Below are 15,000 nucleotides of genomic sequence, written 5' to 3'. Positions count from 1 at the left end.
TTTAAAATTTAAAATTTATAATTTAAGATTTAAATTTTAAATTAAAATGTTACATTTATTTTACATTTAATTTTAAATTTTAAATTAAAATTTTACATTTAAAATTAAAATTTTACATTTAAAATTTAAATTTTACATTTAAAATTTAAAATGTAAATTTTACATTTAATTTAAAATTTTAAAATTAAATTTAAGTTTAAATTAAAAAATTTAAATTTAACATTTTTTAATTTAAATTTTAAATTTTAAATTTTAAATTTTAAATTTTAAATTTTAAATTTTAAATTTTAAATTTTAAATTAAAATTTAGAATTTTAAATTTTAAATCTAAATTTTAAATTTTAAATTTTAAATTTAATTAAAAATTTTAATTTAAATTTTTAATTTAAAATTTATATTTTAAATTTTAAATTTTAAATTTTACATTTTAAATTTTAAATTTTAAATTTAAATTTTAAATTTTAAATTTTAATTTTAAATTTTAAATTTTAAATTCAATGTAAAAATTACATTTTAAATTTTAAATATACAATTTTAATTTTAAAAGTATAATTTAAATTAAAAAAATTAAATTTAAAATTTAAATTTTAAATGTATGATAAAAATTTAAAATTTAAAATTTAATGTAAAATTTAATGTAAAATTTAAATTTAAATTTTTAATTTAAAATTTAAATTTAAAATACATTTTAAATTGAGTTTTAAATCTAATATTGAATTTGCATTTTAAATTTAAATTTAAAATACATTTTAAATTGAACTTTACGTCTGACTTTCGATGTTGAATGAAATTTTAAAAATTGTATTGATTTTGTTATTCAATTTTAAATGTAATTTAGTTTTGAATTCAATATTAAATGAAATGTTTAATTTAGCCCTTAATGTCATTTTAAATGTCATTTTGAATACAATTTTATATAGGAAGTGTTAGTCAATTTTAAATATAATTTTAAATGTAGTTTTTAAGTCAATATTAAATGTAATGTTTGTTTAATTCTCAAAGTAATTTTGAATATAATTTTGAATATCAATTTGAATTCGATAATATATTGAATTTTAAATTTGATTTTAAATGTTGAAATATAATTTTGACTTCAAATTTAATTATACATCCGATTTTAGATTACATTATACATTTAGTTTTGAATTCAATATTACATTTCACATTGGATTGAATTCTTAATCTAATTTTAATTTATTATAAATTGGATTTAATTTTAAATTTGAGATTGAATATAATGTTTAAATTATTATAAGTGTAAATGTGTACAGAATTTAGATTTTGGTTTTAAGTTTAACGATGACTTTGATTGTAAATGTAACTTTGAATTTGATTTTAAATTTATTGTTAAATATAATCTTAAATTTACCGTTAAATTTCCTTTTCTAAGTGTTACTCATTTTTAAATATCATTTTGAAATGTAGTTTTTAAGTCAATATTAAATGTAACGTTTGTTTAATCCTCAAAGTAATTTTGAAGAAAATTTTGAATTTGAATTTAAACTATCTTATGTATCGAATGTTTTATTTTATTCTAAATGTAGAATGTGATTTAAAATATCATTCTAGTTTCAAATTTAATTTTAAATCTGATTTTAAATGTTATTTTACATTTAAAAAAATCCTGTATAAGATTACACTTTGCATTTAGTTTTGAATTCAATATTACATTTAACGTTTGATTTCATTCTTAATGTCATTTTCATTTAATTTTAAATTTGATTTAATTTTACATTTGGGATTGAATATGATGTTTAAAGTATTTTAAGGGTAATTGTGAATAGAATTTTGATTTTGAGTTTAAGTTTAACGTTGAATTTAAATTGGAATTTACTGTTAAATATCATTTTAAATTTACAGTTAAATTTCCTTTCCTAAGTGTAAATATAATTTTGAAATGTAGTTTTTAAGTCAATATTAAATGCAACGTTTGTATGATTCTCAAAGTAATTTTGAATATAATTTTGAATATCAATTTAAATTATTTCATGTATCAAATGTTTTATTTTATTCTAAATGTAGAATGTGATTTAAAATATCATTCTGGTTTCAAATTTAATTTTAAATCTGATTTTAAATGTTATTTTACATTTTTTTAAATCCTATATAAGATTACACTTTACATTTAGTTTTGAATTCAATATTAAATTTAACGTTTGATATCATTCTTAATGTCATTTTAATTTTATTCTGAATTTGATTTTAATTTTACATTTGAGACTGAATATGATGTTTAAAGTATTTTAAGTGTAATTGTGAATAGAATTTTGATTTTGAGTTTAAGTTTAACGTTGAATTTAAATTGGAATTTACTGTTAAATATCATTTTAAATTTACAGTTAATTTTCCTTTCCTAAGTGTTACTCACTTTTAAATATAATTTTGAAATGTAGTTTTTAAGTCAATATTAAATGTAACGTTTGTTTGATTCTCAAAGTAATTTTGAATATAATTTTGAATATCAATTTGAATTATTTTATGTATCAAATGTTTTATTTTATTCTAAATGTAGAATGTGATTTTAAATATCATTCTGGTTTCAAATTTAAGTTTAAATCTGATTTTAAATGTTATTTTACATTTTTTTAAATCCTATATAAGATTACACCTTACATTTAGTTTTGAATTCAATATTAAATTTAACGTTTGATATCATTCTTAATGTCATTTTAATTTTATTCTAAATTTGATTTTAATGTTAAATTTGAGATTGAATATGATGTTTAAAGTATTTTAAGTGTAATTGTGAATAGAATTTTGATTTTGAATTTAAATTTAACGTCGAATTTGATTTTGAAATTTACTGTTAAATACAATTTGAAATTTATCGTTAAATTTCCTTTCCTAAGTGTTACTCACTTTTAAATATCATTTTGAAATCTAGTTTTTAAGTCAATATTAAATGTAACATTTGTTTAAGTCTGACAGTAATTTTGAATTTGAATTAAAATGATATTATGTATCGAATGTTTTATTTTATCTTAAATGTAGAATGTGATTGAAAATATCATTCTGATTTCAAATCTGATTTTAAATGTAATTAAAAAAAAAAATTAAATCCTTTATAATATTGCACTTTACATTTAGTTTTGAATTCAATATTAAATGTAACGTTTGATTTCAATCAATCAATTCAATCAATTCCTTTTATTGTCGTTGTCATAATAACACTTAAGTCATACATGTCAACGAGATTTGAGAATTGATTGATTGAATTTAATTCTTAATGTCATTTTAATTTTATCTTTACATTTGAGATTGAATATGATGTTTAAAGTATTTTTGTCACGTTCAAACACTGAGGACATCTATTAAACAAGACAAAAGGCAAGGAATCAAACAGAGACAGAATTCAATTTGGACTCAATATTGAGGAGAGACATGGCCACTGCACTCTCTGCACAGTCCTGCAAGAAGGTTTTCGTCTCCTCCTTTATTCAGATGTTCAATGTTCACGCACCAACACATGTCACAGCAGGAATGGGAAGTATGTAAAACAGTCATTGTTTTCGGTCGCTTTGAAGACCAAGAAGAGGATTTCTCGGGCTTGGGCTCTTCCTGGATCCAGCTGGGGCAGGTGTTGGAGGACAATGGATAACCCCTCCCGTCTCCTGACCACAGCGACTTCAAGAGGGCAGCGGGTCGTAAATAGCGTTGACCTCGGGTTACCAAATAGTTGGAAGAGAGTTTGTGAAATACTTCAGAGAGAGTTCGTTTTAACACTTCAAAGAGAGTTCCTCTGGAAGTTGAGCAGATCCGTGTTGAAATCACAGTGGCGTTTCACGAGCCTTCTTCCTCTTGTTAGGCCTCGAAAGACAGCATTCATAATACGTTTCTTTTTGTGATAACTTACAAACAATTATTCCAACAATTTTAAGTGTAAATGTGGATATAATTTAGATTATGAGTTTAAGTTTAACGTCGAATTTGATTTGAAATTGACTGTTAAATCTCCTTTTAAAATTTACCGTAAAATCTCATTTTATTTCAAGTCGAGTATTTTATTCTTATTATATTACAAATGTTACAAACCCTCCTGCAGACCATAATAATCACAATAATAAACATTTGCTCATTTGCATAAGTCAATATATAAAATGCGCTAACATGACAACAGGGTTTTAGCACACGTAAATTTGCATTAGCATAGTTTGTGAGCATGTGCTGCAGGATGGTGTGCAGCAGGAGTGGGTTTTCACGCGGCTCCTTCTGGTCCCTGCTGGTCCTCTTAAGTGTTTCTGCGTCCCTTTTTAGACCCTCCAGAGACTCGTTTAGTGGACGTGTCCTAATGGAGCGTCTTCATCAGCGCTCGCTAATAAAGGATCATTGCCGCCAGATAAACAAACAATAGCAAGCTGCGGCTCTCGTTGGCTGTTGCGTAAGCGTGCGTGTGTGTGTGTGTGTGTGTGTGTGTGTGTGTGTGTGTGTGTGTGTGTGTGTGTGTGTGTGTTGTGACTAACGCACACAAAGAAGTGCGACTCTCCAGGCGAGAAAGCGTTTCCTCGTTTAGTGCGGCCTAATATTTTCATTAGCCGCCCGACTAGACAAGGATATTAATTGGCACGGCGCGTGGGGGCCACGCCCGCGTGAACGCCGGTGTTGTTTTTTTTCTCCCATCAGCGCGTCCGTGAAGCGTCGCACGGGCGGAGCTTAATGCGCTTTTCTACGCTCCGGGCACACGCCTGTGTGTCGTTTTGTTGCGCCCTAAAAAGTGCGAATACTGTAAGTGTTGTACTTACTACGCACCAGCTCTTTGATTGTTGCGTGTTTCTTAGTTGTAGTTTCCTCTCATCATCATCATCATTATTCATGAGCTTTCATCTTCTCTCGGACATTGTCATTTTTGTTGCGCCCTAAAAAGTGATAATTCTCTAAGTAGTGTGCTTATTATGCACCAGCTGTTTGATTGTAACGTGCATCTGAGTTGTAGTTTCCTCTCATCATCATCACCATTCATTAACTTTCATCTTCTTTCAGAAATTAAATTGTTTTGTTACGCCCTAAAAAAATGCTAATGCTATAAGTGTTGTACTTACTAAGCACCAGCTGTTTGATTGTTGCGTGCGTCTGAGTTGTAGTTTCCTCTCCTCATCATCATCATTATTCATGAGCTTTCATCTTCTCTCGGACATTATAATTATTTTGTTGCGCCCTAAAAAGTGCTAATACTGTAAGTGTTGTGTTTATAATGCACCAGCTCTTTGATTGTTGCGTGTTTCTCAGTTGTAGTTTCCTCTCATCATCATCATCATCATCACCATTCATTAACTTTCATCTTCTCTCTGAAATCAAATTGTTTTGTTGCGCCCTAAAAAGTGTAAATACTGTAAGTGTTGTACTTACTAAGCACCAGCTGTTTGATTGTTGCGTGTTTCTTGGTTGTAGTTTCCTCTCATCATCATCATCATCATTATTCATGAGCTTTCATCTTCTCTCGGACATTATAATTATTTTGTTGCACCCTAAAAAGTGCTAATACTGTAAGTGTTGTGCTTATAATGCACCAGCTGTTTGATTGTGACCTGCATCTGAGTTGTAGTTCCCTCTCATCATCATCACCATTCATTAACTTTCATCTTCTTTCGAAAATGTAATTGTTTTGTTACGCCCTAAAAAAATGCTAATAGTATAAGTGTTGTACTTACTAAGCACCAGCTGTTTGCTTGTTGCGTGCGTCTGAGTTGTAGTTTCCTCTCCTCATCATCATCATTATTCATGAGCTTTCATCTTCTCTCGAACATTATAATTATTTTGTTGCACCCTAAAAAGTGCTAATACTGTAAGTATTGTGCTTATTATGCACCAGCTGTTTGATTGTAACGTGCATCTGAGTTGTAGTTCCCTCTCATCATCATCACCATTCATTAACTTTCATCTTCTTTCAGAAATTAAATTGTTTTGTTACGCCCTAAAAAAATGCTAATAGTATAAGTGTTGTACTTACTAAGCACCAGCTGTTTGCTTGTTGCGTGCGTCTGAGTTGTAGTTTCCTCTCCTCATCATCATCATTATTCATGAGCTTTCATCTTCTCTCGGATATTATAATTATTTTGTTGCACCCTAAAAAGTGCTAATACTGTAAGTGTTGTGCTTATAATGCACCAGCTGTTTGATTGTGACCTGCATCTGAGTTGTAGTTTCCTCTCATCATCATCACCATTCATTAACTTTCATCTTCTTTCGAAAATGTTATTGTTTTGTTGCGCCCTAAAAAGTGCTAATACTCTAAGTGTTGTGATTATTATGCACCAGCTGTTTGATTGTAACGTGCATCTGAGTTGTAGTTTCCTCTCATCATCATCACCATTCATTAACTTTCATCTTCTTTCAGAAATTAAATTGTTTTGTTACGCCCTAAAAAAATGCTAATACTATAAGTGTTGTACTTACTAAGCACCAGCTGTTTGATTGTTGCGTGCATCTGAGTTGTAGTTTCCTCTCCTCATCATCATCATTATTCATGAGCTTCCATCTTCTCTCGGACATTATAATTATTTTGTTGCACCCTAAAAAGTGCTAAGACTGTAAGTGTTGTGGTTATAATGCACCAGCTGTTTGATTGTGACCTGCATCTGAGTTGTAGTTCCCTCTCATCATCATCACCATTCATTAACTTTCATCTTCTTTCGAAAATGTAATTGTTTTGTTGCGCCCTAAAAAGTGTGAATACTCTAAGTGTTGTACTTGCCAAGCACCAGCTCTTTGATTGTTGCGTGTTTCTTAGTTGTAGTTTCCTCTCATCATCATCATCATTATTCATGAGCTTTCATCTTCTCTCGGACATTATAATTATTTTGTTGCACCCTAAAAAGTGCTAATACTCTAAGTGTTGTGCTTATTATGCACCAGCTGTTTGATTGTAACGTGCATCTGAGTTGTAGTTCCCTCTCATCATCATCACCATTCATTAACTTTCATCTTCTTTCGAAAATGTTATTGTTTTGTTGCGCCCTAAAAAGTGCTAATACTCTAAGTGTTGTGCTTATTATGCACCAGCTGTTTGATTGTAACGTGCATCTGAGTTGTAGTTTCCTCTCATCATCATCACCATTCATTAACTTTCATCTTCTTTCAGAAATTAAATTGTTTTGTTACGCCCTAAAAAATGCTAATACTATAAGTGTTGTACCTACTAAGCACCAGCTGTTTGATTGTTGCGTACGTCTGAGTTGTAGTTTCCTCTCCTCATCATCATCATTATTCATGAGCTTTCATCTTCTCTCGGACATTATAATTATTTTGTTGCACCCTAAAAAGTGCTAATGCTGTAAGTGTGGTGCTTATAATGCACCAGCTGTTTGATTGTGACCCGCATCTGAGTTGTAGTTTCCTCTCATCATCATCACCATTCATTAACTTTCATCTTCTTTCGAAAATGTTATTGTTTTGTTGCGCCCTAAAAAGTGTGAATACTGTAAGTGTTGTACTTGCCACGCACCAGCTCTTTGATTGTTGCGTGTTTCTTAGTTGTAGTTTCCTCTTTGTGTGTGTTGCAGCTCCGTGCTCGGCCAACACCTTCTTCTGCCACAGCAACATGTGCATCAACAACTCGCTGGTGTGCAACGGCGTGCAGAACTGCGTCTACCCCTGGGACGAAAACCACTGCAAAGGTCCGACCCGAGACCGGGGTCTCATCTTTGAACGTTCTCTCCGCTACGAGAATATTTCACCTTGTGCTGTGTTTGCTCGTCCAGAGAAGCGATCGAGCGGTCTCTTCCATCAGATCACCAAGACCCACGGCACCGTCATCGGCGTCTCGTCCGGGATCGTCCTGGTTCTGCTCATCATCTCCATCCTGGTCCAGATGAAGCAGCCCAGGAAGAAGGTAACTTCAGGCAGAACTTTGAGGGAAAAACACCTCGGCCATCCGCTCCAAAAGGTGCGCTGAAAACCCAAGAAATGTTGCCTTTGAGAAATGATGTACTTCTAATTCATGCTTCCAAACACCCCAAATCATCGCCTGCTCTCAAGGAACACACTCACATCTACAACCACACAGTCTCCCTACATGTATTTGTGGTGGTCTGAATCTATTTGTGGTGGTCTGAATCTATTTGTGGTGGTCGGAATCTATTTGTGGTGGTCTGAATCTATTTGTGGTGGTCTGAATCAATTTGTGGTGGTCTAAATGTATTGGTGGTGGTCTAAATGTGTTTGTGGTGGTCTGAATCTATTTGTGGTGGTCTAAATGTCTGCGTGGTGGTCTTAATCTATTTGTGGTGGTCTGAATCCATTTGTGGTGGTCTAAATGTATTGGTGATGGTCTAAATGTGTTTGTGGTGGTCTGAATCTATTTGTGGTGGTCTAAATGTATTTGTGGTGGTCTGAATGTATTTGTGGTGCTATAAATGTATTTGTGGTGGTCTGAATCTATTTGTGGTGCTCTAAATGTATTTGTGGTGGTCTAAATATATTTGTGGTTGTCTGAATCTATTTGTGGTGGTCTGAATCCATTTGTGGTGGTCTGAATCTATTTGTGGTCGTCTAAATATATTGGTGGAGGTCTAAATGTGTTTGTGGTGGTCTGAATCCATTTGTGGTGGTCTGAATCCATTTGTGGTGGTCTAAATGTATTGGTGGTGGTCTAAATGTGTTTGTGGTGGTCTGAATCTATTTGTGGTGGTTTAAATGTCTGCGTGGTGGTCTGAATCTATTTGTGGTGGTCTAAATGTATTTGTGGTGGTCTGAATCTATTTGTGGTGGTCTGAATCCATTTGTGGTGGTCTGAATCCATTTGTGGTGGTCTAAATGTATTGGCGGTGGTCTAAATGTGTTTGTGGTGGTCTGAATCTATTTGTGGTGGTCTAAATGTCTGCGTGGTGGTTTGAATCTATTTGTGGTGGTCTGAATCCATTTGTGGTGGTCTGAATCCATTTGTGGTGGTCTAAATGTATTGGTGGTGGTCTGAATCTATTTGTGGTGCATTAAATGTATTTGTGGTGCTCTAAATGTATTTGTGGTGGTCTGAATCTATTTGTGGTGCTCTAAATGTATTTGTGGTGCTCTAAATGTGTTTGTGGTGGTCTGAATCCATTTGTGGTGGTCTGAATCCAGTTGTGGTGGTCTGAATCCATTTGTGCTGGTCTAAATGTATTGGTGGTGGTCTAAATGTGTGTGTGGTGGTCTGAATATATTTTTGGTGGTCTAAATGTATTTATGGTGGTCTGAATCCAGTTGTGGTGGTCTGAGTCCATTTGTGGTGGTGTAAATGTATTGGTGGTGGTCTTAATGTGTTTGTGGTGGTCTGAATCTATTTGTGGTGGTCTAAATGTATGTGTGGTGGTCTGAATCTATTTGTGGTGGTCTGAATCCATTTGTGGTAGTCTGAATCCATTTGTGGTGGTCTAAATGTAATTGGTGGTGGTCTAAATGTGTTTGTGGTGGTCTGAATCTATTTGTGGTGGTCTAAATGTATTTGTGGTGGTCTGAATCTATTTGTGGTGCTTTAAATGTATTTGTGGTGCTCTAAATGTATTTGTGGTGGTCTGAATCTATTTGTGGTGCTCTAAATGTATTTGTGGTGCTCTAAATGTGTTTGTGGTGGTCTGAATCCATTTGTGGTGGTCTGAATCCATTTGTGGTGGTCTGAATCCATTTGTGGTGGTCTAAATGTATTGGCGGTGGTCTAAATGTGTTTGTGGTGGTCTGAATCCATTTGTGGTGGTCTGAATGTATTTGTGGTGGTTTGAATCTATTTGTGGTGGTCTGAATCCATTTGTGGTGGTCTGAATCCATTTGTGGTGGTCTAAATGTATTGGTGGTGGTCTAAATGTGTTTGTGGTGGTCTGACTCTATTTGTGGTGGTCTAAATGTATGTGTGGTGGTCTGAATCTATTTGTGGTGGTCTGAATCCATTTGTGGTGGTCTGAATCCATTTGTGGTGGTCTAAATGTATTGGTGGTGGTCTAAATGTGTTTGTGGGGGTCTGAATCTATTTGTGGTGGTCTAAATGTATTTGTGGTGGTCTGAATCTATTTGTGGTGCTTTAAATGTATTTGTGGTGCTTTAAATGTATTTGTGGTGGTCTGAATCTATTTGTGGTGGTCCAAATGTATTTGTGGTGGTCTGAATCTATTTGTGGTGCTCTAAATGTATTTGTGGTGCTCTAAATGTATTTGTGGTAGTCTAAATGTGTGTGTGGTGGTCTGAATCTAATTGTGGTGGTCTTAATCCATTTGTGGTGGTCTCAATCCATATTTGGTGGTCTAAATGTAATGGTGGTGGTCTAAATGTGTCTGTGGTAGTCTAAATCTATTTGTGGTGCCCTAAATGTATTTGTGGTGGTCTGAATCTATTTGTGGTGGTCTGAATCCATTTGTGGTGGTCTAAATTTACTGGTGGTGGTCTGAATCTATTTGTGGTGGTCTGAATCTATTTGTGGAGGTCTAAATGTATTGCGGTGGTCTAAATGTGTTTGTGGTGGTCTGAATCTATTTGTGGTGGTCTAAATGTCTGCGTGGTGGTCTGAATCTATTTGTGGTGGACTGAATCCATTTGTGGTGGTCTGAATCCATTTGTGGTGGTCTAAATGTATTGGCGGTGGTCTAAATGTGTTTGTGGTGGTCTGAATCTATTTGTGGTGGTCTAAATGTATTTGTGGTGGTCTGAATCTATTTGTGGTGGTCTGAATCCAGTTGTGGTGGTCTGAATCCATTTGTGGTGGTCTAAATGTATTGGTGGTGGTCTAAATGTGTTTGTGGTGGTCTGAATCCATTTGTGGTGGTCTGAATCCATTTGTGGTGGTCTAAATGTATTGGTGGTGGTCTAAATGTGTTTGTGGGGGTCTGAATCTATTTGTGGTGGTCTAAATGTATTTGTGGTGGTCTGAATCTATTTGTGGTGCTTTAAATGTATTTGTGGTGCTTTAAATGTATTTGTGGTGGTCTGAATCTATTTGTGGTGGTCCAAATGTATTTGTGGTGGTCTGAATCTATTTGTGGTGCTCTAAATGTATTTGTGGTGCTCTAAATGTATTTGTGGTAGTCTAAATGTGTGTGTGGTGGTCTGAATCTAATTGTGGTGGTCTTAATCCATTTGTGGTGGTCTCAATCCATATTTAGTGGTCTAAATGTAATGGTGGTGGTCTAAATGTGTCTGTGGTAGTCTAAATCTATTTGTGGTGCCCTAAATGTATTTGTGGTGGTCTGAATCTATTTGTGGTGGTCTGAATCCATTTGTGGTGGTCTAAATTTACTGGTGGTGGTCTGAATCTATTTGTGGTGGTCTGAATCTATTTGTGGAGGTCTAAATGTATTGCGGTGGTCTAAATGTGTTTGTGGTGGTCTGAATCTATTTGTGGTGGTCTAAATGTCTGCGTGGTGGTCTGAATCTATTTGTGGTGGACTGAATCCATTTGTGGTGGTCTGAATCCATTTGTGGTGGTCTAAATGTATTGGCGGTGGTCTAAATGTGTTTGTGGTGGTCTGAATCTATTTGTGGTGGTCTAAATGTATTTGTGGTGGTCTGAATCTATTTGTGGTGGTCTGAATCCAGTTGTGGTGGTCTGAATCCATTTGTGGTGGTCTAAATGTATTGGTGGTGGTCTAAATGTGTTTGTGGTGGTCTGAATCTATTTGTGGTGGTCTAAATGTGTTTGTGGTGGTCTAAATGTATTGGCGGTGGTCTAAATGTGTTTGTGGTGGTCTGAATCTATTTGTGGTGGTCTAAATGTATTTGTGGTGGTCTGAATCTATTTGTGGTGCTTTAAATGTATTTGTGGTGCTCTAAATGTATTTGTGGTGGTCTGAATCTATTTGTGGTGCTCTAAATGTATTTGTGGTGCTCTAAATGTGTTTGTGGTGGTCTGAATCTAATTGTGGAGGTCTTAATCCATTTTTGGTGGTCTGAATCCATATGTGGTGCTCTAAATGTGTTTGTGGTGGTCTGAATCTAATTGTGGAGGTCTTAATCCATTTTTGGTGGTCTGAATCCATATGTGGTGGTCTAAATGTATTGGTGGTGGTCTAAATGTGTTTGTGGTGGTCTAAATGTATTTGTGGTGGTCTAAATGTGTTTGTGGTGGTCTGAATCTATTTGTGGTGGTCTTAATCCGTTTGTGGTGGTCTAAATGTATTGGTGGTGGTCTGAATCTATTTGTGGTGGTCTGAATCTATTTGTGGTGGTCTGAATCTATTTGTGGTGGTCTAAATGTATTGGTGGTGGTCTAAATGTTTTGGTGGTGCTCTAAATGTATTTGTGGTGGTCTAAATGTATTTGTGGTGGTCTAAATGTATTTGTGGTGGTCTGAATCTGTTTGTGGTGGTCTAAATGTATATGTGGTGGTCTTAATCTATTTGTGGTGCTCTAAATGTATTTGTGGTGGTCTAAATGTGTTTGTGGTGGTCTAAATGTGTTTGTGGTGGTCCAAATGTGTTTGTGGTGGTCTGAATCTATTTGTGGTGGTCTTAATCAATTTGTGGTGGTCTAAATGTGTTTGTGGTGGTCTGAATCTGTTTGTGGTGGTCTAAATCTATTTGTGGTGCTCTAAATGTATTTGTGGTGCTCTAAATGTATTTGTGGCGGTCTAAATGTGTTTGTGGTTGTCTAGATCATTTTGTGACTGACACTGGCTGTCTAAATGTATTTGTGGTGGTCTGAATCTATTTGTGGTGGTATGAATCCATTTGTGGTGGTCTAAATGTATTGGTAGTGTTCTAAATGTGTTTGTGGTGGTCTGAATCCATTTGTGGTGGTCTAAATGTATTTTTGGTGGTCTGAATCTATTTGTGGTGCTCTAAATGTATTTGTGGTGCTCTAAATATATTTGTGGTGGTCTAAATGTGTCTGTGGTGGTCTAAATGTGTTTGTGGTGGTCTGAATCTATTTGTGGTGGTCTTAATCCATTTGTGGTGGTCTAAATGTGTTTGTGGTGGTCTGAATCTATTTGTGGTGGTCTAAATCTATTTGTGGTGCTCTAAATGTATTTGTGGTTCTCTAAATGTATTTGTGGCGGTGTGAATGTGTTTGTGCTGGTCTAAATCTATTTGTGACTGACACTGGCTGTCTAAATCTATTTGTGGTGGTCTGAATCTATTTGTGGTGGCATGAATCCATTTGTGGTGGTTTAAATGTATTGGTAGTGTTCTAAATGTGTTTGTGGTCGTCTGAATCCATTTGTGGTGGTCTAAATGTATTTGCGGTGGTCTGAATCTATTTGTGGTGCTCTAAATGTATTTGTGGTGCTCTAAATATATTTGTGGTGGTCTAAATGTATTTGCGGTGGTCTGAATCTATTTGTGGTGCTCTAAATGTATTTGTGGTGCTCTAAATATATTTGTGGTGGTCTAAATGTGTCTGTGGTGGTCTAAATGTGTTTGTGGTGGCCTGAATCTATTTGTGGTGGTCTGAATCCGTTTGTGGTGGTCTAAATGTATTGGTGGTAGTCTGAATCTATTTGTGGTGGTCTGCATCTATTTGTGGTGGTCTAAATGTATTGGTGGTGGTCTAAATGTTTTGGCGGTGCTCTAAATGTATTTGTGGTGGTCTAAATGTATTTGTGGTGGTCTGAATCTGTTTGTGGTGGTCCAAATGTATTTGTGGTGGTTTGAATCTATTTGTGGTGCTCTAAATGTATTTGTGGTGCTCTAAATATATTTGTGGTGGTCTAAATGGGTTTGTGGTGGTCTAAATGTGTTTGTTGTGGTCTGAATCTATTTGTGGTGGTCTTAATCCATTTGTGGTGGTCTAAATGTGTTTGTGGTGGTCTGAATCTATTTGTGGTGCTCTAAATCTATTTGAGGTGCTCTAAATGTATTTTTGGTGCTCTAAATATATTTGTGGCGGTCTAAATGTGTTTGTGGTGGTCTATATCTATTTGTGACTGACACTGGCTGTCTAAATGTATTTGTGGTGGTCTGAATTTATTTGTGGTGGTCTAAATGTATTGGTGGTGGTCTGAATCTATTTGTGGTGCTCTAAATGTATTTGTGGTGCTCTAAATATATTTGTGGTGGTCTGAATCTATTTGTGGTGGTCTTAATCCATTTGTGGTGGTCTAAATGTGTTTGTGGTGGTCTGAATCTATTTGTGGTGGTCTAAATGTATTTGTGGCGGTCTAAATGTGTTTGTGGTGGTCTAGATCTATTTGTGACTGACACTGGCTGTCTAAATGTATTTGTGGTGGTCTGAATCTATGTGTGGTGGTATGAATCCATTTGTGGTGGTCTTAATGTATTGGTAGTGTTCTAAATGTGCTTGTGGTGGTCTGAATCCATTTGTGGTGGTCTAAATGTATTGGTAGTGTTCTAAATGTGTTTGTGGTGGTCTGAATCCATTTGTGGTGGTCTAAATGTATTTGCGGTGGTCTGAATCTATTAGTGGTGCTCTAAATGTATTTGTGGTGCTCTAAATGTGTCTGTGGTGGTCTAAATGTGTTTGTGGTGGTCTGAATCTATTTGTGGTGGTCTGAATCACTTTGTGGTGGTCTAAATGTATCTGTAGTGGTCCACATGTTTGTCTAAATGTATATGTGGTGGTCTAAATGTTCGTGTTTGTCTAAATGTATCCGTGGCGGTCCCCATGTTTGTGTGGCGTGCTGCAGGTCAAGTGAATGTATGGAAACAAAAAGCAGTTTAGATGGTTGAAGTTGCACAAAAGTGTGAGTGTGGTGGAAAGTGTCTCCGTGTGAAAAGTGTCCGGTGTCTCCGGCAGGTGGTCGCCCGCCGGCCCGGCGTCTTCAACAAGGCGGGCCTGCAGGAGGTTTTCGACCCGCCGCACTACGAGCTCTTCTCCCTGCGCGACAAGGAGTTGTCGTCGGACATGGCCGACCTGTCGGAGGAGCTGGACAGCTTCCACAAGGTGCGGCGCTCGTCCACCATGTCGCGCTGCGTCCACGAGCACCACTGCGGCTCGCAGGGCTCGGTGGCGCCGGGCGGCGGCGGCGGCGGCGGCAGCATGAAGCACAGCCGCACCACGCTCAGCTCCATGGAGCTCTCCTACCACAACGACTTCTCCAAGCCGCCGCCCATGAAGACCTTCAACTCCAGCGGCACGTACAAGAAG

General features: G+C 35.4%; 1 protein-coding gene across 2 annotated transcripts in view; it reads left to right on the top strand.

Annotated features, from left to right (window-relative positions):
* LOC133608386 (neuropilin and tolloid-like protein 2) overlaps positions 1-15,000 on the top strand; it is a 51,943-nt gene that overhangs the window by 36,134 nt on the left and 809 nt on the right. For both annotated transcript variants that reach the window (XM_061963585.1, XM_061963586.1), the window contains exons 8-10: positions 7,497-7,610; positions 7,695-7,825; positions 14,650-15,000. The exon at positions 14,650-15,000 is cut by the window's right edge and continues 809 nt beyond it. In XM_061963585.1, the coding sequence (XP_061819569.1) occupies positions 7,497-7,610; positions 7,695-7,825; positions 14,650-15,000 (596 nt within the window). The remainder of the gene's footprint in view (positions 1-7,496; positions 7,611-7,694; positions 7,826-14,649) is intronic.

This window comes from Nerophis lumbriciformis, linkage group LG06, assembly GCF_033978685.3.
Source record: "Nerophis lumbriciformis linkage group LG06, RoL_Nlum_v2.1, whole genome shotgun sequence".
Lineage (NCBI taxonomy): Eukaryota > Metazoa > Chordata > Actinopteri > Syngnathiformes > Syngnathidae > Nerophis > Nerophis lumbriciformis.
Note: the sequence above shows the minus strand (reverse complement) of the source record. Positions and strands in the feature narration are given on the sequence as shown.